We start from the raw sequence: 20,159 nt of genomic DNA, 5'->3' as shown, positions 1-20,159 counted from the left end.
GGGTCTGGGGTTACCTATGCAAATTGGTGAGGTTTTTTACCAAACCTTCCCCAGGAAGGGGGGTGCAAGGTTTTGGTGAGGATTTTGGGGGGAAAGATGTTTCCAAATGGCTCTTTCCTAATAAAAAAACCCGGTTAGACATTTGGTGGTGGCAGCGAAAGTCCAAGGGCAAAAGGTAAAATAGTTTGTACCTTGGGGAAGTTTTAACCTAAGCTGGTAAAAGTAAGCTTAGGAGGTTTTCATGCAGGTCCCCACATTTGTGCTCTAGAGTTCAGAGTGGGGAAGGAACCTTGACATGGATACTTCCCCTTAAGATTCCTCACCTTTGGCTTAGTAAAAGTACTATTAGTAGTATTCTACCAGCTCTACTTTGAGTCAGTACCATGTTGTACAAAAAGGTAATCTAACATGTTTTACATTGCTTGTAGATAACACTTTTCACACTTCAGTCAAGGAATGTTCTGCCTTCTGTTTTTTAGCAATAGAAACAGTGTACAGCTCAGTAAATTAATAATGAGCGAGCTGCTAGCTGACAATGCAAATGCCTAGTTTCCTAGTTCAAAAACTAAAAAGGTCACTAAAGCAAGATCTGTGTAATATTTCAATACAAAGGTCAGAAATTTAGCATTCTGTTACTAAAGGTATAATATCTGTTTCTATGTGACAAACATCATTGTCGTCACACTTTTCCTAAAGTATTAGTCATTCACATTTATTTTCATTTTCTTGCATCCTTCAGTCTGGTCACTTCAGATAGCACTCATTTACATTTATGACAAAAATTAATCACCATCATGGGTGCTGATTCTAAAGCTTGGAATAATAATATGAAAGAATGAATGTAAAATGATAATCCTTGGACAGAAAAGAATGGGTACTTAACCTACAGTAACTGTTGTTCTTCAAGATGTCATAGGCAGCCTGGATCCTACTGAGGTGCTCGTGCACCTCGTGCATGCAAGATTGGAGTTTTTTTTAAAGTGGTGTTAGCTGTGCTGTGCATGCATCAAGTGCCTCCTTATGCACCATACAAGGAGAAAGGGTTGATCATCTGTGACCCCTTCTCAGTGCCCTTGCCATTCAAAGCCAGTGTTGCTGAGGTCTCCGAAAAGCAGGGATGAAGGGTGGGCAAGTCACAGGCTACACACACTCTACAACACCTCAAAGAATCAAAGTTACTGAAGGATAAGTAACCATTCTTTCTTCTTCATGAAGACTGAATATGGAATTTGATTTTAGGTTGTTTGCCAAAGATGGAAAGACTGGAACCAGTCTCCTAGGTGGTAGGAATTCCCTTGCTGATTGGGAGTTAATCATAGTCCTATGAACTCTATTGTCTGTGATGGCATGAGTGATTATTTTTCATAGTTCACAGTGAATACTAGTTGAGAGAACAGGGAAAGGACTTATTATAAGACTGTTGCAGTCTCTTATTGAGACCTGCCTCTGATCAGCTAGTCATCCCAGGTGAGATAGGTACACAGATTCCCTGCTTCCTTACATGCACTGCCAGGCATTTGGTGAATACTCTCAGTGGCATGACAGGCAGAACTCTGTATTGGTAATGGTTGGATCCCACTGTGAATCTTAGGTATTTCCCATGGGCCAGATGGATAGCTATATGGAAGTATGCATTCTTCAAGTCGAGAGCTACAAACTAGCCTTGAGCTTGAAGAAATGGACTGATGGAGGCAAGTATTACCATCCTGAATCTGAGAGGGTAAATATATTTGTTGAGTTTCCTCAGGTGTAGGTGTAGACCTCCTTTCTTCTTTCAAAAGAGGAAATACCCAGAGAGTGTGGTATTTGAGTCTTTGGTGAGTACAGAATATCATCTGTCCTCTTTCTGAGCAGCTCTCAGTCCTGAAGCAGTAAACCCTCAGTCATGGCCTATATGTTTCTCTGAATGCCCACTGCCTGGAGCTGTGATGGCTGGCACATTGTCATCACAGTGGCCATAGAGGTAGCCTTTTGGAGGCATCCATGGCCATCACTTGACCTTCTTTAGTCTTGAGGCTCCTCTTGGCTGTAGTACCTTCACAAGGTAAGTGTTACTCTGTCTTATGTTAGGAAGGCAGTTAGCCGCAAGCACTTGTAGGGAAGCTGAGAAGTACAATCCAAAAAGGTCAAGCCTTCTCAGATCCTTGCCTTACTCATATTCAACTTTTAGTATATTGCGGATATGAAGAAGGAGTTTGGGTTGCGGTGGATGTAAGTATTCAAACTCCCAGGGAGGTACTTGGTACCTCTTCTTGACTCACTTTGCAGTGGAAGTTAGCATGGTCAGTGTATGCCATAGGGCCTTAATGAGGTCAAGTAATCCCTCATTTGTGGGGAAGATGATCCTGGCTGGATCAGAAGATGACAAGACATCAAATAACTTGTGTGATTTCTCAGTTATGACTAACATCTCTATCTCCAGTCAATCCTCACAAGAAACTTCTGGAACATTACTATGTCTGGTGCTGGCATCGAATGCTGAGGATACTGCTTCATCAGGTGACGAAGACAAAAGGTGCTTTGGATCTGGCTGGATCTGTCCCTGGTAGTCTGGTGTAGGAATGCTAATGGGGAGTAAAGTCTTCCTCTTGAGTGTGGTTGAGACTGGCATTTTAATGCCTGAGATAGTGGACCCCTGTACCTCCAATAGTTACACTGTGGCATGCCATAAGAATACAGCTGTCTTGTTGGGTATTGGCCAGTCCACAGCCATTCCTTACAGACTGGTGGCAGCTGAGCCCTGTAGGGTAAGCTGGGAGGCACATCCATAGTGTCAATCACTGACCTCAGAGGAGAAAGTTCTTAATTGGGAGATGGGGAGAATGTATGCCCTGGTGATGGTGAGGAGTAGACCACTGTCATGAGTTGTGCCAAAGTATACGGGATTCTTGCCATTAGAGTCGATAAATGTCTCAACTCAGATGACGGTCTTGGTTCTCTGGGCTCATTCTCTAAAGTGAGCATTGACTCCGATGAGTGGGTCATTGTAGCTGGGGTTGGTGCTGGAGTTGTCTGCTACATCGTATGCTGCTTTTCCTCAACCCTTGACACCATGTGGGGCATTGTGGGATTCATCTCCGGAGGCTTTATGGCGTCTGTCCTTATGGGATGAAACTGAGATCCCTCTGGAATCTCCATATTTGAAAGACTTCTTTGATACCAGAAGTGTTGGTGCCAGTTTTGATGCTAATGATGTTGAAGATGGCTTTGATGCCGGTGCTGGATTTTGTGCTGGTCTTTAGTGTTGCTTGTCTGCAAGCTCAGATGCTGGATGAGAATAGAAGAATTCTGGAATTTGTCTCCCCAGGGTCTGAAATCTTCATGGACTGTGCCAGAAAATGGAGCTTTAGCTTCACATCTCATAACTTGCGCATTCTCATGGAGAGTGACAAGTATACCGAGATGATGCTCCATCTAAGAGTCCTGCTGTGTCCTTCTTTTGGGGGGGTGGGGATTAGGCCATTGTAGGATGGACAGAATTAAATCCCACAGATTTTGTCTCCCCCTGGTTAAGGGGCCCTGTATAGGTGGACAGGGATGAGTGTCTATGATGTGTTCTGTACAGAAGTGTCTGACTTGCAGAGTTCGCAAGGTTGGAAACTGTTCAGTGGTCTATATAGAAGATCGGAAATAGTTCTGAAGATTTTCTTAAAGATTTATAAAAGTTTTGCTGGAGCGAAGACTAGTGGGTCAGATATACACCAGGTTCTATTTCACGGCCATGGTCACAAAGAGGAAACAAAGGGATGCAGCCACCCTAGCCTTTATACTGTCTTTTGGGAGGCACAAGGAAGCACAGGGTGCATGACTGGCCTCAGCAGCTACTGCTATTGAAAACATTTCAGCATGTGCACCTAGAGTGGGATCCACACTGAAGCATGCTGTAAGAAAAAAGGTATTGGTTAAAATAAAAAAAATAAGATCCAACACTTCCTCCAGGGCCTGTTCCAAAACTCTCGCTGAAATCATGGGATTCTTTCCATTGCCTTCAATGAGAGAGAGAGAGAGAGAGAGAGAGAGAGAGAGATATCATGCCCAAAGCAAGGAAATATGTCACTAACCTATACATCTCAGAGCAATATATCTGAAATACTTAGATATAATTTGTCTTATTAAATTCTGTTTACCAATACGATAATCTAGGCATTGAGTTTTGATCCATTTGTAACAATGAATGGTTACACTTGAATTTTATTTTCTGTCATTTAGATTTTCAACCAATGTTTGTTCAACTTGGCTCATAGGATTTCCTTAAAAAGAAAAGGAGTACTTGTGGCACCTTAGAGACTAACAAATTTATTAGAGCATAAGCTTTCGTGAGCTACAGCTCACTTCATCGCACGAAAGCTTATGCTCTAATAAATTTGTTAGTCTCTAAGGTGCCACAAGTACTCCTTTTCTTTTTGCGAATACTGACTAACACGGCTGCTACTCTGAAGGATTTCCTTAGAGTTTGATATCCTTTTGCCATTTAATTTTTTTATGCTTATAAAACAAACTGCAACTAAGTTAATTAAATTTGATATGGTGGCCTTGCCCCATGTGTAGAACTCTACATCTCTGCAAAAGTGTGTGTAGAATGCTACCAAACCAGAATAGCAATATTTTACGCCCACTTTGCACAAGAATAAATTACTATACAAGGGGTAAGACAATGGAGAATCATGTCCTGTAATTACTTTGTACAGAGCATTGATTAAACATACTTGGAAAGGTGTGCCCATTTCTGGTGCAATAATAGAGGAAGACTGGAAAAGGTACAGGTAAATAATATCTAAGGCATCAATAGTTAAGAAAACTAGGTTAGCATTTATTAAGAGCCAAATACTTGTTCTGTTGACAACAATAGGGATATTATTTACTTCAACTGGAAAAGGATATGGCCTTACGGGATTAGCTGAGGGGAAAGGGTCTTGGAGGTAATCTTAACAAAGGGTTGTTGTAATTATTTAGATGGAATATATGAACTAAAAGTGTTAATGTAGCCCAGTCAGTGTCCTACATTAAACTGTTAATTAAACGAGGTCTGGGGTTTGGTATACGGAGACTTCAGCCTGGGTAGTATTTTGGCAAACATACTATTTCAAAATCTTTTAAACTTTTTATTAACGATACCGAAAAGGAAAAAAACAGTTAAAGCATTTTAAATGTGAACTCTTAAGGCAGGCTTTCATTTTAACAACATTTCTTGTACCCTTTCCCTTTATCTGGAAAGTTTAAATGGTATCAACTATGGCAATAACTGTCCTTTTGGGGAATGGAGAAGATGTTAGCAGAAAGCAGCATTTTCATAGTTTCATCTCTGAGTTCTTTATACTTCTCTTTAACAGAAAGCCAGAATTGCTGGTTTGGAAATTTGGTCTTTGTGATCACTTGACAATTCTAAGTAATTTTCTTGTGTTGAGATACTTAAGTTTGGAATGGAGTCAGTAGTTACCAAGAACGGGTATCAAATCCAGTCAGTATCATCTTCCGCTGAATCTATGCTATGTGTAGGCTTAGCACCTGGTCAAAATCCTTCCATTATAAAGATAAGATGCACCTGTCTCTCCCTCAGCACCCCCCCCATCTGCTAGTGCTGGTGCTGCTGCCAGTATTGGGAGCCTCTCTTTGTTCTCTGCTCCAGCAAGGACTTTCAGGTGAGAGACTTCCTGCTGAATGCTTCCTCCAAGAGGAAGTCCTTTTGTTGAAGGCCCCCTACGGGAGCAGACGGCACTGAGATGCTCCCATCCCCAGTACCAGCATAAGATGCAGACTCACGGGTAAGATACAGGTGATTTTTAAGCCTAGAAATGGGGGGGGGGGAAATGGCATATTGATTAAACCAATCCCCCCCCGCCTCCCCCAACCACTCATAGCTCCCCAAGGGAGCCATCCCGCACAGTTTGGGAGGCGTTGTTCTATTGTTACTGAACTGCAAAGGGATGCTCTCTGATTGGCTCAGGGCCAATCAGTGCACAAGAATTTCCAGTCAAAACTGTACTTTCAACTCCTGTACACAGGGTAGACCTGGAAGGGGGAGCACACTCCCTTCCTTTATTAAAAGTAGAAGGGAGCTTCCCCTCCTCTTCCTGGCTTAGGTAAGTAAGCAGTACTCACCCAGAGTTCCCCACCTTCTTGACTGGTGTGTTGGGAGCTCCCCTTCCTGATTCAATGTACTTCAGTCACCGTACAGCCAAGATGCAACTCCCTCCACTTTGATTAAATATTGCCATCCGTATGCCCACAAACCATGGCTGTCTCAGTGTAACTTGAAAGATCCTCAGGCCAGGGACCATGTCTTTATTCTCTCTGCCATGTACCATGTGCACCTAACTGCTCTACGTTGTAGTGTTAAATTACAAAGTTTATGGCTGGTTTCGTTTTGGGGCAATAAGCTTATAACAAGATTGGCATAGTTCTAAAATACACTATTCTGCATCTGCCACTGTCTGCACGTACATCTCACCATAGCTTCCATTTAACTCGGCAATAATTGTAAACTGGGTCATGGAGTTCATTTAACCCAGAATCCTGTTATCTTGCAGATAGGAAGCATCTACAAGGTAGCACTAGATAAAAATCCAAAGTTTAAATTGTACATCATAAACTCTTATCAAATGCCATTCACGTATTCAGTCCAGCCTTCATGGATCGAATGTTTATTTAAATAAGACCAATGGAACCTGGCAAACACAGATACAGGAAATTTTATTTAACCTTGTGTACAAACAACGGCTAAAAAAGCCTTAGATTTTTATTTTCAAATACATTTTTTGAATCCTTTTTTATGCCATTTATCTTCAGAAAATTTAAAAAAAACCAGCATGACCATTTTTTATTTTTTCTCTGCTGCATTCTTGGGGCCTAATCCTGAGAGATATTGAGCCCTGCAAGTCTCATTAATTTCAATGGGAGTTGCATGTGCTCAGCACCTTTTAGGATTAGGGCATTTATTTCAATTTTTGAAAACAGAGCACTAATTGGGTATTGAAGCACTTATAATAGTGGTATAAAATGTCAGAGCAGAGTCTTTAACATGAAACATGGTGGTATTAAACAATGCAGACAATATTAACTCTACAGTGAAACTCAAATTACCCACCAACAATGAACAAGTTTCTTCTACACCGCATACTTTAGCGCTAATTATATAATTTAATTGTATTTATATTTAAATAAATAGTTCTATTATCTGCTTTCCTTTGAACTCTGCATGGATTATAAACACTTGCAACAGTAGAGATAAGAACAAACTACACAAGTTACATAGGCAAGAGAAGGCATGGTTTTTATTTTATTTTTTTTGCTAAACAGACACAGAAAGGACATACATTTCACAATGTCTTTCTTTTTAAATTCACTGTTTCATTCTGCTTCCTCGGTTATCCAACATCCTTCTCTTCCAGTTTTAGTATCTCAGTCACTTTTAAGATCTTGGCTTGAATACTCATCATTGGAAACATTTACTCTGGTGTAGGTAACAGCTTTACCAATGCTCCTGTGTTGCAGTTGTGCAAGATTCTCAAGCATTTAAAAGTTGATGAGAAGCCCAATCCAAGATATCAGGCTGTGAGTATCTTAAGAAGGGATCAGGGAGGGGATAGGTTAGGAAGTACTGCTGTGAAGGATTTATGGTTCTTTCTGCATTAAGTATTTGAAACAGTTTTCAAATATGGTTTTAGTTTACCATTACTTCCACAGTTTGTCTGCACCCAAATTCATTTCTGAAGGCCCAGTTGCTTCCCCAGTGGGCCTAAAAGGGAGGAAATGTGGGGCTCTCTTTGCAAAGATTGATGCTTGATGATTCCACCAGGGGTGGAGGAAGAGGTGGATTTGCCTCTCTACTGAACAGGCAGGGAGGCCCACACTTAAACTCTATGCATCCCTTGGCAGCAGTGGAAATCTGGAGAATCAGTAGGAGATCAAGGTCATATGCGTGGAGGCCCAGTCCATTACACGTGCAGGAACCGCAGACTCACAGAGCATCTTCCATGGCATCTGGGGTAAGCAGAGGGGTGCTGCCACTTAGGCAACTCAACTCCCATTTCATGCAAGAAGGTATGTTCCACACACACAAGGTCCCCTCCACACATAAATTAGGAGATAAGACTAGGCCCTGTGATACAACTGCTTTCAGAGTCCAGACTATGGAATAGCTAGATGGTTAATCTGGTGCACATCTTGAGCTAATATGACTTAAAAATAGCTTGTCTCCACTGGACTGAGAAACTGCTATAGCTGTTCTAACAGCCGTCATACTGGCAAATTCATGTGGAATGTTTCTGATAACAGTATTTGAACATAACTGTAGTTATTACATATCAAGTTGTAGAGCAGACAGGGCCTAAGACACTACTGCTATGCTGGGGCACTTTGTTGAAGTACTGTAGTTTTCAGACATGTTTAAGACATGGATCCTTAGAGTGTAAATGCAACCAAACTGTTACCATGTCTTTAAACAATGATGCAGCCCTGCAAGAGCAAAGCAGTAGCACAGTTGGTCTACTGTGTATTCAAAATCTAAACTGTCTCAGATATATCAGAGAACAGCCGTATTATAACTGGCTCTGCCAAAGGACGTTAAATGGCTCAGATTTCTGCTAGAAAAGAGATGCTGCTTTTTCCTTCCAGGGTTGAAGGAAAGCCAAGGACATGGAAAGTATATGCATAGATCACCTGCATATGCATTTTACAATGGCCTCACCTAAGGTTTCAGTACAGCACAGTAATGCACAGAGACTCAGCAGCAGAGATGGGGGGGGGGGAATAGCATGAGTCACTTCCATATTTTCTGCTTGTTGGCAGTTCCATTGCTACATTTTGTGTGCCCTAGAAAGGCAGAATGGACTTCCTAGAGATGTGCCCAGGAGAGATGACGACTCAGGATGTTTCAGTTTGCCTCCATGTCAAGGTTGTTTTGGTCCTACTGGTGTGACCACTTCACAATTATTGTATATTGTGACATTTTATGCTCACAGTGTAGAGGTTGGCTTTTTTTTTTTTTAAAGTCAACTTCCAAGTGATTATCTAGTTCTGGACTGGGTTTTATGAGTTTTTTTCCCCCCTTCCTTTTTTGTTGTTACAACCACTAATGTATAGAGCTTTTTTCCCCCCCTCAACAAAAGAAAACCATATTTGAGGACAAGTGACCAGACAGAATACCGATCATTGGAATGTAACAGCTTCCAGTAGCAAGAGAAAAGGATTACAGCACATCAAAAGTGGCACACTGTAAGTACTGAATACAGTGTTTTAGTTTACTGAAAATACAATCTTAGCTCTGTACGTCTGGGGGCCTGGGCTTTTTCTGTGACTTTTAAGGAGAGGGGGTTATTTTCACTTTTGCCAGACCATGTGATTTGTGTGATTCCTAATCATGCTTCTCTCCTCATGGTCTTTTATTTTTCTTACTTAAAAATCTGTGGGGTGTGAGGGTGGATATTAATTATTATTCCGCTGTAAGACTTTCCTTTAAAGGCAATTTCCTTTGATTTTGAGGTCAACCTAGGTACACTCAATGAGAACTTTTATATATTGAGCCTTAATGCTCACTTTTCATTGTAGCTTAGTATGGGGAAGTTATTAACACTAAACTGGAGACCTCAGTGTCTGAATGCTAAGTAACTGATTTAGAAGACATATGCTATTTCTTCAAGGCACATAAGCACAGTGTGAACACTTCTGTCTTCCTGTAATAAAATTCCTCCTCCTTTGAAATTCCAAGTGGAAAAAGGAAAGGGCAGAGTTCATTTGAACATTTCAAATTTCAAATTCTTTTAAAAAAAGTTTCCAAAGTAGGATTGCTGCACCCAAAATAATGTCACCTTAGTACATAAGTAGGCACTGAAATAAATGATGGACAGGAAGGTATTATTTTTCCATTATTAAGATGCAGGTTTTAAGCACCTTCAAAGGCCGAGGTGATCAATTTACACTTCTTATGCATTTTTGAGGAATGGCACAGTTGAGAGAAGTGAACCCATACCATAATGCCTGTAAGTGTTGCAATAGGTAATGAGAAAGCTAGGAGATCCTTTATACACTTTACAGAACATCACATTTGTTTAAATGAACGTATACAGAAAGTGAACATATCAGTTTTCAGAGTAGCAGCCGTGTTAGTCTGTATTCGCAAAAAGAAAGAGTACTTGTGGCACCTTAGAGACTAACAAATTTATTAGAGCATAAGCTTTCGTGAGCTACAGCTCACTTCATCGGATGCATTTGGTGGAAAAAAGTTTCCACCAAATGCATCGGATGAAGTGAGCTGTAGCTCACGAAAGCTTATGCTCTAATAAATTTGTTAGTCTCTAAGGTGCCACAAGTACTCCTTTTCTTTTTGCATAATATCAGTGGATCAGATTAGGGAACCGTTAAAATGAATAAGTAGTGTAAAAATACTGCATCTCCCATTAACAGATTCCATGGTTGCACCACCTAGTGGCCTACAGAAATGTTGCGGTTTCACATCACATGCTACATATGGATTGCCCTGTACTTCACTTAGCAACTGAAGGTCAGAATGAAGGCAGGCAGAGAGCATCAGTGAAGGTAATCAAGCATTGCTGTATTTTGCCCATAGCTGATAGATGAAAGTTAGCAGCATATAAAAGTACAGCCTGATTTAGCCTAACCACTACCTCACATCTTTAAAGAGTAAAATTCACCAGCAGCATTTCAATGAATATGTTTCAATTTGGTTTCAACTAAGACACTCCCCCCAATACAAAATGACACACAAACACAAAGATGAAACAGATCTAAGTAATTAATTATCAGTCCTCAAAAGCTACTTTTCATGGTTTATTTGCCCATTTTACTCAATATTACTTTACTTTGCTGGTTTAAAAACCTACTCAACATTTAAAATAAAATAAAAAGGAAAAAAAACAAAGCTATTTCTGAATGAAAGGAGACTGTTGCTTTTTTTAACAAATGGTGATACACAGACAATGCTCAAATCATCTGGAAAATCCTACATGAATGTTCTAATGTTTCAAATTAAAGTAGCTGAAAGCTACAGGCTTGGAAGGGTCTGGTAAATATGTTGATACCCAAGAAAGTATTAGCCCCCAACACGTCACAATCAACTTTAGGGGGAAATTCTTACCAGTTTTCTCTGTCACAACATCTGTGTTGCATCTTCTTAAATGTAAAATGGGAGAGCCTGATTTTCTCAAAAAGATCAGCAGGAAATATGAAACTGCGGTAATCAGAAGGGACTTTGGCCCAAGCTAGGTTTTGCCCATTGCTTTTTGTTTAGTATGGTGGGGCTTAAGAAAACACTTAATGGATCACTAGGCAGAGGAAATAAAAATCCTTTTGTGAATTCTGAATTTCTTAAAACATGGTCCATTTGTAATGCTTACAATTCTAGGGGAAGCTTAACTACTCCATTCTCACATTTCAAATAAATCAACGGTCTCACCCTCATCATAGGATGTGCTATTTCTCCAGCCCAAAATTACCAGCTTTGGGGAAAACATACACTCATACTCAACCGAAATAATTCATGTGTTATGTTAAATTAACTACAAAAATTCTTCTCATCCACATGCCTGCATGTTAGATAGGGTTACAGCAGAATCAAGCATTGTATTGTACTGAAAAACTAAAAGCAACAACCTGTAACAGTAACCAAAGCAGAAGCAATTTTCTTATTGTTACACAATATAAATTGGTAACTTAATATTAAAATTATACTTCCTATATAAATAAAAATAAAAGTCAGGCAAAAGTAAATTGGCACAGTCATTATGGTATTGCTTTCCAGTTTAAACACTGCAACCTGCACCCACAGATTACAAACACCAAAAGGGGAAAATGATCACCACTGACTGGAGTGGAATTTCTGAACTAGAAAACCCTGCAGTGCTGCCGCCTCAAAAATATCAGAAAGATTTGAATTTTTTCAAGGAGTGGGTGGTTGTGCAGCTGACTAAGAGGATTGTTACAGAGCTGCTATTTAAAAACAAAAACAAGTATATAAAAGCAGAAAACTCTGGAGTGTGTTACTGCTCTGTAACCTTTTCTAGAGACAGTATCTTTCAGGATTGCCCAGTTTTTACCTTTAGTTTTACAAAAGGCCAAAAAAAACCAGGGCCCCCCCCATTTTTAAACCAAGGTTTTGTTTCTCTTCACCCTCCCCCTACAAGCACCTCTTTCTACACACACCTTTCTGTCACCGAGGTTCTAATAGCGAGAGGGGTTGGAAGCTGGAATGTAGCAGAAATACAGTCGAGAGATTTTCTGGTTGTACGTTACAACACGCAGAGATTTGCTCCCAGACCTAAGAAAAGAGGGGTGCTAAACAATAGTAAATTCTTCTAAGAATCCTTACAATAGCATGCAAAATGCTGATATACTCACAAAATAGAAATCATTTATATTTTTCTTTTGAATTTGCAACTTCACAGTACAACAACATCCATTTTGCAGCAGTCAATTATGTTGACTGCTAAATAGTTTCACGTGTTTTTTTTATTTTTATTTTTTTCTCCCTCTTGTTTGGAAGATTCCTCTTATTTTTCTGAGTGGAGAGTTTTGAGACCTTCCTTTGAGAAAATTTGGCATAACAAGATTTGTGTGTTCTCTTTAGTATTTCCCCCTGCCCCAAATGCTGCTTATGATTCAACTACGCAGATTATTTTAAAATTTGCTTTTCTCCCCTTCCCCCTTATTCTAATTCTTTCTCTTGTCTTCAGGCTGCCCTTTCCTTTGAGCCAGGGTGTCGATGGGTGTTGCAACTGAAGTGGATACTGCATAGTAGGGTGGGTAGTACAGGCTAAGGGAGACTCTGATGCAGCTGAAATCTCTCCCCAGATGCTTGGCACATCTGTTTCATGACCTGAATAGCCTCCTCTGGCCTGGAGACCATGCAGTTAGCTTATGCTTACAATTTCCCAGGCAAATACTGCTCCCACTTACACCTGTGTAACTCTACTGATGTCAGTGTGGTTGCACAGGTGTCAGTGGAGTGGGTATTAGGTTCCATCTTTTGTACAGCTATGTGTAGCTTTATAGAAATTTCTGCACTGCTCTTAATTCAAACAGAATTTCTAAAGAACACAAAATGCCACCTGTTAGCAGATTGTCCATACAGTACATTCTGACATATCAAAGTATTTGTAGCTATCAGAAAAAGACTCTTGTAGAAGCAACATACAAAGCCTCAAAAAATTCAAGTATCAAAAATGTCATTTTGATAAAAGTTTGGATTAAGCAGCCAGTGAGAAAGACAGCTGTTGATTTTTTGTCCCCAGATACTTGAAGATATTTCAGTACATGTTTGTAGTGCTTATTTTAGCACAGGTAATAACATCTGTTTGTGTGGAGAGCTACGATCTTCGACCATTCAATTCCAAAGGTCCCAAAGAATTTAGCAACCATTTTTGGACAACACTGCCTCTGCTTTAAAAACAACTAAGTGAGCTTGTTTGTTCCAGATAATTGAATTAAAGTGCTCAGCCTAGTTCTCCCTGTTTTTCTTTCATGTACTGTACTTGTTTGTTGTATAATTCAAGTGGGTCTGGCTCCTTTAACACCAAAAGAAAATGTCAGAAGTGCATTAAAGAGGCAAGAAAAGGATACCCCCTTTCCTAGAGTTTGTACAAACATTTACAAGGGAAGGGGTAGGAGAGAGACAAAAAAACAACAGGTCCAGTTATACACAAAATTTCTAGTTTATTTTTTAAAAACCCTGTTCAAATCAAGACTTGAATTTCTCAGTGGAGGAATCAAAGATCCCCTTGCTGAATGATACTATTCTGTGTGGCCCAGGACAGTATTTTAAAACAGCAGTTATTAAAGACACACTTGTGATATAGCCTTTAATTCCCCTCTAACCCCAGAAGGGCATCCTGACAAGTGTTCGTATAGAAAGCTTGAAGCTTCTTGATGATAAATTTCATCCATAAAAATGAGGAATACCATCTCACCTTCCCAAGAGCAACAACTGCATTCTGTGTTGCATTTGTTAAAGTGTCTGTTGCTCCTTCTACTGGAGCCTTTCAACACAGCTCCATGTCCAGTCCAATTCTTCCCTATTCTACGGATCAAAACTAGAGGGAGTTTCTCCTTTCTCTTCAGCTTAGCTCTGTTTGACAAACAGCAGAAGCACTGAAGGCTATGCTTCCTTATGACAGGAACAGGCCAGTAATGTCCGAAGAAGAAACAGTCCTCCTGTTCTCAGAATGGCAGATTCACACCAAGAACAGTTCTGCAAGCCCCCTTGTTGTGACCAGACTCCTACACCTCTGTAGAAAAGAGGATACTTTGCCTTTTGCTGTCTGGGGTGGGGATAGTCTCCAACTGCAGGAAGTAAAGAAGAACTTGAACCTGAAAGGAAGAAGGAAGATGAAATCGTAAATCAGCCCTATATTGCAATGCACAGTGTGATCATGAATATTTAGTCAACTTAAATGTTTCAATGGCTCTCTGTTCATCCTATATGTTAAACTGAGGTACAGTGAAGCTGTCTGTATTCCAGATCAGCCCAGTTTTGAAATCTTTCTGATTACTAACTCACCTGTACCAAAGCCAGAGAATCCAACAGTCTAACCTACTTAACTAGCATGCATATTGGAAATACCTGCCAAAAGACATTGTAGCATCAGTGGACAATGACGTCTGGAACCAGCAAAAAGTCTCTTTGAATGTTGGTACACATGGTACAGTGGAAGAGAAAGAAGCATTGTGGAAAACACCAACAATTACAGCTGGGTGAATAACTGATTTTTTGGTTTAGTGGCAGTTTTGAAAATTTGAAAATAAAATCTGAGTTGGGTCAAACCAAATCAAATATTTTGGAATTTCTGGTGAATCAAAAAAGTCCATTTTCGGCCTGTTCCAGAGCAGTGATATTCAAACCTGGATCTCCCACATCCCAGGGGAGTGTCCTAACCACCAGGCTAAAAGTTAGGAAGATTTGCCACAGCCCTCCTCCCCCTTCTTGTTTTCTTTCTCTGGCCATTTTATGAATGGGTGAAAATATCTGTCTCAAATTTGCAAAACAGTTTCAAGTCAGTTCAAACAGCATTTTTCATCAGAAAAACTATTTACCTGAAAAATGTCATCCAGTTGTACCAATAATCTGTTAGCCCTAGAACCAGTTACTAAAGCACTGTGATATGTGTGTTATGGGAATTCTTGTCACTGAAGTACATACAAAGCTGTGATGTACAGTTGATGTGGGTGCACCAAAATGTTAGTACTAGCAACCGAGTTGGTACAGATGTATGCTGAACTGTCTGAGCAAACACTACCAAACTTGGTTTAAAAATGGTGTTAAGCCTCACACGGTTGAAAGTTGCTCTGTAGATTAACCCTATGGCTTGTTAGCAAGGTAGTTTATAGCACTGATTTTGCTAGCATGCTTTTTTAAAAATAACCCTCGTTCACACCGAACATGCTGTTCTAGTTAAACTGTGCTGGAAAACTGGAAGAAGAGCTTTGTATAGCTCAAAAGCTCGTCTCTCACTAACAGAAGTTGGTCCAATAAAAGATATTACATCACCCACCCTGGAGAACAACTGTTAAGGATGGTTCTGCCAAAGCCTCTTGGAATGATTGCAGGCAGCCCAGTTATGGACAAAGAGGCTAAGATATTGTCTCTATCAGATTAATTAAAACATTTAGCTTTTTACCTGGGACATGACTTCTAGTGACCAGCTATCAGTCATTGTTATAGGCTGGGTTGGGTTAGCAGGAATCTTACTGTCCTTCTCTGAGGGTCTGAGCAGCGTTGGTCCAAAGACAGTTGCCAGGTTGTGCAAGGACATCTTGTTGATGCTTTCTCTCTCGGCAACCCTAACAGGAAAAAACAATGGAGAAAGAGGATGTTTCTACATTCTGTGGCTCAAAGAAACATTCCTATTAAGCAGCTTTATTTTTACCTACTTTTAAGAGGTTTTAGATACAGACATTCAATAAGCAACTATACTACTTATGTCTCTCATTCATAGATTCTAAGACCAGAAGGGACAATTGTGATCATCTAGTCTGACCTCCTGCATACCGCTTAGACTTCCTCAAATTTTTATTATTTGTATTATAGTAGCACTTTGAATTCCCAACTGAGATTGGGGCCATATTGGATTAGATATTGTTCAGTTACGGGAGCTTGTCTAAGTGCACCAACTATCTGCATGGATCCTGCTGCCATGCTTTAGAAAAGTTCTGTTGTGTGCTTTAATCTAACCCCATTTCAAAGTGTGTAGCAGCAGGGTCCACACAGACACTTAGTGCACGGCACATTAGTGTGGGGTAGATTTACATCCCAGCAGGGTTCTAAACCCAGATCTCCTGGGTCCTAGTCCAGAGCCTTGACCACAAGGCCATCCTTCATCTCTGCAGATACGTTCCCTAGCATGAACACAAAGCAAATACATTAATATTAAAAAACTAAATTTCTTAGATGAAAACACTGTGCACGTAATAAATAAGCTCATTTCATGAATACTAAGGTGCTCCGAGCACTGTACCATAATCTTGTAGTAATTATAAACACACAAAAGCACCATATACTAAAGTCCCCCTGAAAAAATGGCAAACAAATAAGATCAAAAAAGGCCTTTAAGCAAGGAGGAGGATAAAGGGGAAGAGACATCTAACTATGGGGTGACAGTAATAAGCAACTTTGAAAATGGAAGGTTTATAGGTGTTAAACAGTTGGGAAGACTGATACAGCTAGGAAGGAAGAGTGAATTCCATATGGCAGGCCCCCACACAGCAAGGAACAATCTCTTGCCAACACAAGATGTATTGTTGCAATTCCTAAAAGACGGGTGGTGTTAAAGTGCAAATACCTGGTAAGACAAGGCTCCAGGAAGAGCCCTTGAACATAGTCAAGACTTTTAAGATTTATCCCATTTACTGTGTTTGGTTACTTCGTTCACGCGCAAGTATGATTTTATGGAGATATTATGTGTGTCCTTCAGGGTGTGTGTTGCAGATCACATTTTCACTGTAAAGATCTTTCTCATCCCTTCCTTGGAAACAATTCATAATGGCTTCAGTAACAATGAGCATGGAACACAGGACTTAGCACTTTACCAGGCCTATTTTACCTGCATTACTCAATACAAAGCAAAAGAAAAGAAAAATCAGCGAAGGTGCTCTTTGAGTGACACAGCACATCTCAAAGAAAGGGACACCTCTCTCCACGGCACTTGGAATGGATTTACACATGAAATGCACCTGTCTAAAGGGTCTGTATGTTACCTTTTTAAATGGTCCAGAAGGAAAAGGAATGTCACGAGGTTGGGTTCTGGAAGCGAGAGCAATAAGTTCAGCATGCAGCTTTCCTTTGCAACAGGGTCTGAGAGTGCTATGGGAGGAGAGAAAAAAAATACAGGAAGGGAATGAGAGCTTTACTGACAGTGTAATGAATGTGAAAATATGGGTGATGCTTAATGTGCTGCAATTGCAGAGACAAGAGGCTCAGAATTCAATCCAGGCACAGCTTTACTCCCCGTCTGAATTCAGTTCTCCCCTGTTAGACAGGTGATGGAGAATCCTTTCCTCCGTGAAGGAGACCACAAGTGCATTGCAGACTCAATGGTAAGCTGACCTAAGTTACACTTACCTAAGTAAGGGTAAGCTGACCTAAGTTACACTACTCCAGCTATGTGAATAACATAGCTGGAGTCGATGTAGCTTAGCTCAAGTTACTGTGTTGTCTACACTACGCTGTGTTGATGGGAGATGCTCTCCCATCAACTTACCTTACTCTTCTCGTTCAGTTTGAGTACAGGAGTCGACCAGAGAGCGCTCTGTGGTCGATTTAGCGGGTCTTCACTAGACCCGCTAAATTGACCCCAGCTGCATTGATCACAGCAGCATTGATCGCTGGTAAGTGTAGACATGGCCTAAGATACCTCCCTTCTGGGTCAACACAGGAGATTACAGCCCATCTCAAACCAGATTTATCTCCTTTTGGAGACTGAATAGGAGAGATACCATTTCAGGGCCTGGACAAATAGGATTTTTCTTCTCTTAAGAGGTAGGCAATGTCCATCCTAGAACTTGAATTTTTCCATTCTTGCAGATAAGTGAAACCACTGCCCACACTAAAAAACCTGCATAGTAAGGCAGGATTTGAATTCTCTTCTGAGCAACTCATGAGCCAAAGAAATAGCCCGCCTCCCTTCTCTACAGTCTATCACAGGACTTCCTTCTAATATTCTAAATATTATTCTTCATATTGAATAAAGCTTTTTCTAAAGCCTCAGGAGCAGCCTCCTAGAGAAAAGCATCGTAACACTTAGCACAATAGGTATCAATGATTTCTTCTGTTACACACCAATGCCCTCAGCAAAGTTGGGGTACAGTTCGTCTGTGAAGAGAGGTTCAGGCAGTTCTCTGAAGTATAATTTTAATGTCCCTGCAATGGCATTAACATCCATCTCACTCATCATCACGGACACATCTTTGTTGTCTGTAAGAGAAAACGGGAGACATACAGGTACTGAAACTGGTAGTCCTTCAGTCATTCCTTCTTCTTGTTCTCTTTTTCGGTTCCCTCTGTTTATCCTTTATTTATTTTCTCCCCCTACCCAAATAGCTGACGTTCATCCCCTGTAGTCACTTTGCTCAGGTTGGTTTCCGAGTTCTCCATTTATATTATCCCAGTGCTGCTTAATAGATCAGAGTAGCTATAATGTGACCACTTTGCAGCTAGCCGCCCAGGACAGCCAGGATGACATCTCACTTTACATCTGCTGGGGACGAGAGGAGGGCGCAAGAAAAGAAACTTAGCTTTACCTAGAATTACTTCTGCTGTACCTGTATCGTGGGCTGGATTCAACACCCAGTGAAGTCAATGTCTTCAATGAGATCCAGATCAAGCCCCATATGAGGCTGAGCCAGTGTCAATTAAATGCTTTTCAGCTTCCTAACAATATATTGTATAATAACTAACAACAGCCACTTCCCCATCGGGAACTCTCTAGTACAATCAGAAGCACACTCAGTGTCTCCCAATTAAGCAGAGTTCAAGAGACAAAAATGAAGCAATTTAGGTCAGAAATGTAAATTTTGTTAAAAACACCTCCTCTCACCAAAGACAGCCTCATATGAAATGTGTTAGCATTTACACAAAAATTGCATTTGTTAAAATGTAAATCATCCCCCCTGCCCCCATCGTAGTGGAAACCCAGAATGCAGGTGAGGACATTCTTTAAAGTGTAGCAACAACATGAGACCCCTTTTGCATCCAAGGGTCTCGAAGTGCTTTACAGAGCTTGGCAAGTACTATTATCATCCCATTTTACAGATGGGCACACTGAAGAACAGAGAAAGCTTTGCTTGCCTGAGGTCACACAAAGCGCTAATGGGAAGCATTGGGAAGAGAACCCAGGAGACCAGACTCTCAGTCACATTCCAATAACCAGAATTTTCTGCTTCTCTATTAAAAATTCTTCAAAAAAATTTCTGAAATTATTTTGATGTTGCCAGTGCTCCTTTAAACAAGAGTCTCAAACAACCGCAGGGACTTCCTGTTAATCTAGAATTCTCATTGACATTGTGGAAAATAAGACTGCCGGTTGCTCCCATTTCCCGAGGAAAGCGTCTGCTGTTTACCATGGCAAGGCACGCAAGATTGCCATTTCAGGGCTGCTGGGAAGAATAATCAGCATTTCTCAATAAACGGGTCCATTCCACTGAATACCTCAGGTTAACATCTACAACTGGAGGACAGTAATAAAACACACAGCCGGGGTAAGAGGATACTTCTTTGCACCAGGGTCCGCCTCTTCATGCTTCCTGGGCTACATGGAGATTAAAATAGCACAGTAACCTGAAAGGAGATCATCACTCAGGAGATCATAACACAAAGGAAAACTTCAGGAGCAAATACTTACTGACATCAAAGGCAGCTTTCAAAGCTTGGATATCAGTTGCAACCCCAGAGACACGGTAGATGCCCACCTCCTCCATCCCACGTCGCTCTATCTCCTCCACGCACTGGCGCACAATGTAAGGCACCTTTGATCTCTCTCTCCTTGAGAAAAAACAGGAAGAAGAGTTCAGTATGACATAGGCAGAGAAAACATGGTTACCAGAGTTACATTAGGCACTGGATAAGATAAGACTGCTTGAATGAAAGGAGCTCTAGGCCAAGATTTTCAAAAAGGACTGAGCGAGCACTCACCCTATGAAAATCTGCCCCTTTAAAA

The 20,159-nt window shown here is 40.7% G+C and overlaps 1 protein-coding gene across 3 annotated transcripts in view; it reads right to left on the bottom strand.

Moving 5' to 3' along the window:
• Positions 1 to 12,466: 12,466 nt before the first annotated feature.
• Positions 12,467 to 20,159, bottom strand: part of BCR (BCR activator of RhoGEF and GTPase) — a 129,728-nt gene continuing 122,035 nt past the window's right edge. For all 3 annotated transcript variants that reach the window (XM_038373593.2, XM_043497869.1, XM_043497870.1), the window contains 5 exons: positions 19,845 to 19,984; positions 18,284 to 18,418; positions 17,203 to 17,308; positions 15,627 to 15,789; positions 12,467 to 14,319 (listed from right to left, as the gene is read on the bottom strand). In XM_038373593.2, coding sequence (XP_038229521.1) covers positions 14,230 to 14,319; positions 15,627 to 15,789; positions 17,203 to 17,308; positions 18,284 to 18,418; positions 19,845 to 19,984 — 634 coding nt within the window. In that variant the 3' untranslated portion in view covers positions 12,467 to 14,229. The remainder of the gene's footprint in view (positions 14,320 to 15,626; positions 15,790 to 17,202; positions 17,309 to 18,283; positions 18,419 to 19,844; positions 19,985 to 20,159) is intronic.

The sequence above is a fragment of the Dermochelys coriacea genome, chromosome 15, assembly GCF_009764565.3.
Source record: "Dermochelys coriacea isolate rDerCor1 chromosome 15, rDerCor1.pri.v4, whole genome shotgun sequence".
NCBI lineage: Eukaryota > Metazoa > Chordata > Testudines > Dermochelyidae > Dermochelys > Dermochelys coriacea.
The sequence above is the reverse complement of the archived record's forward strand: the minus strand, read 5'-3'. Positions and strand labels throughout refer to the sequence as shown.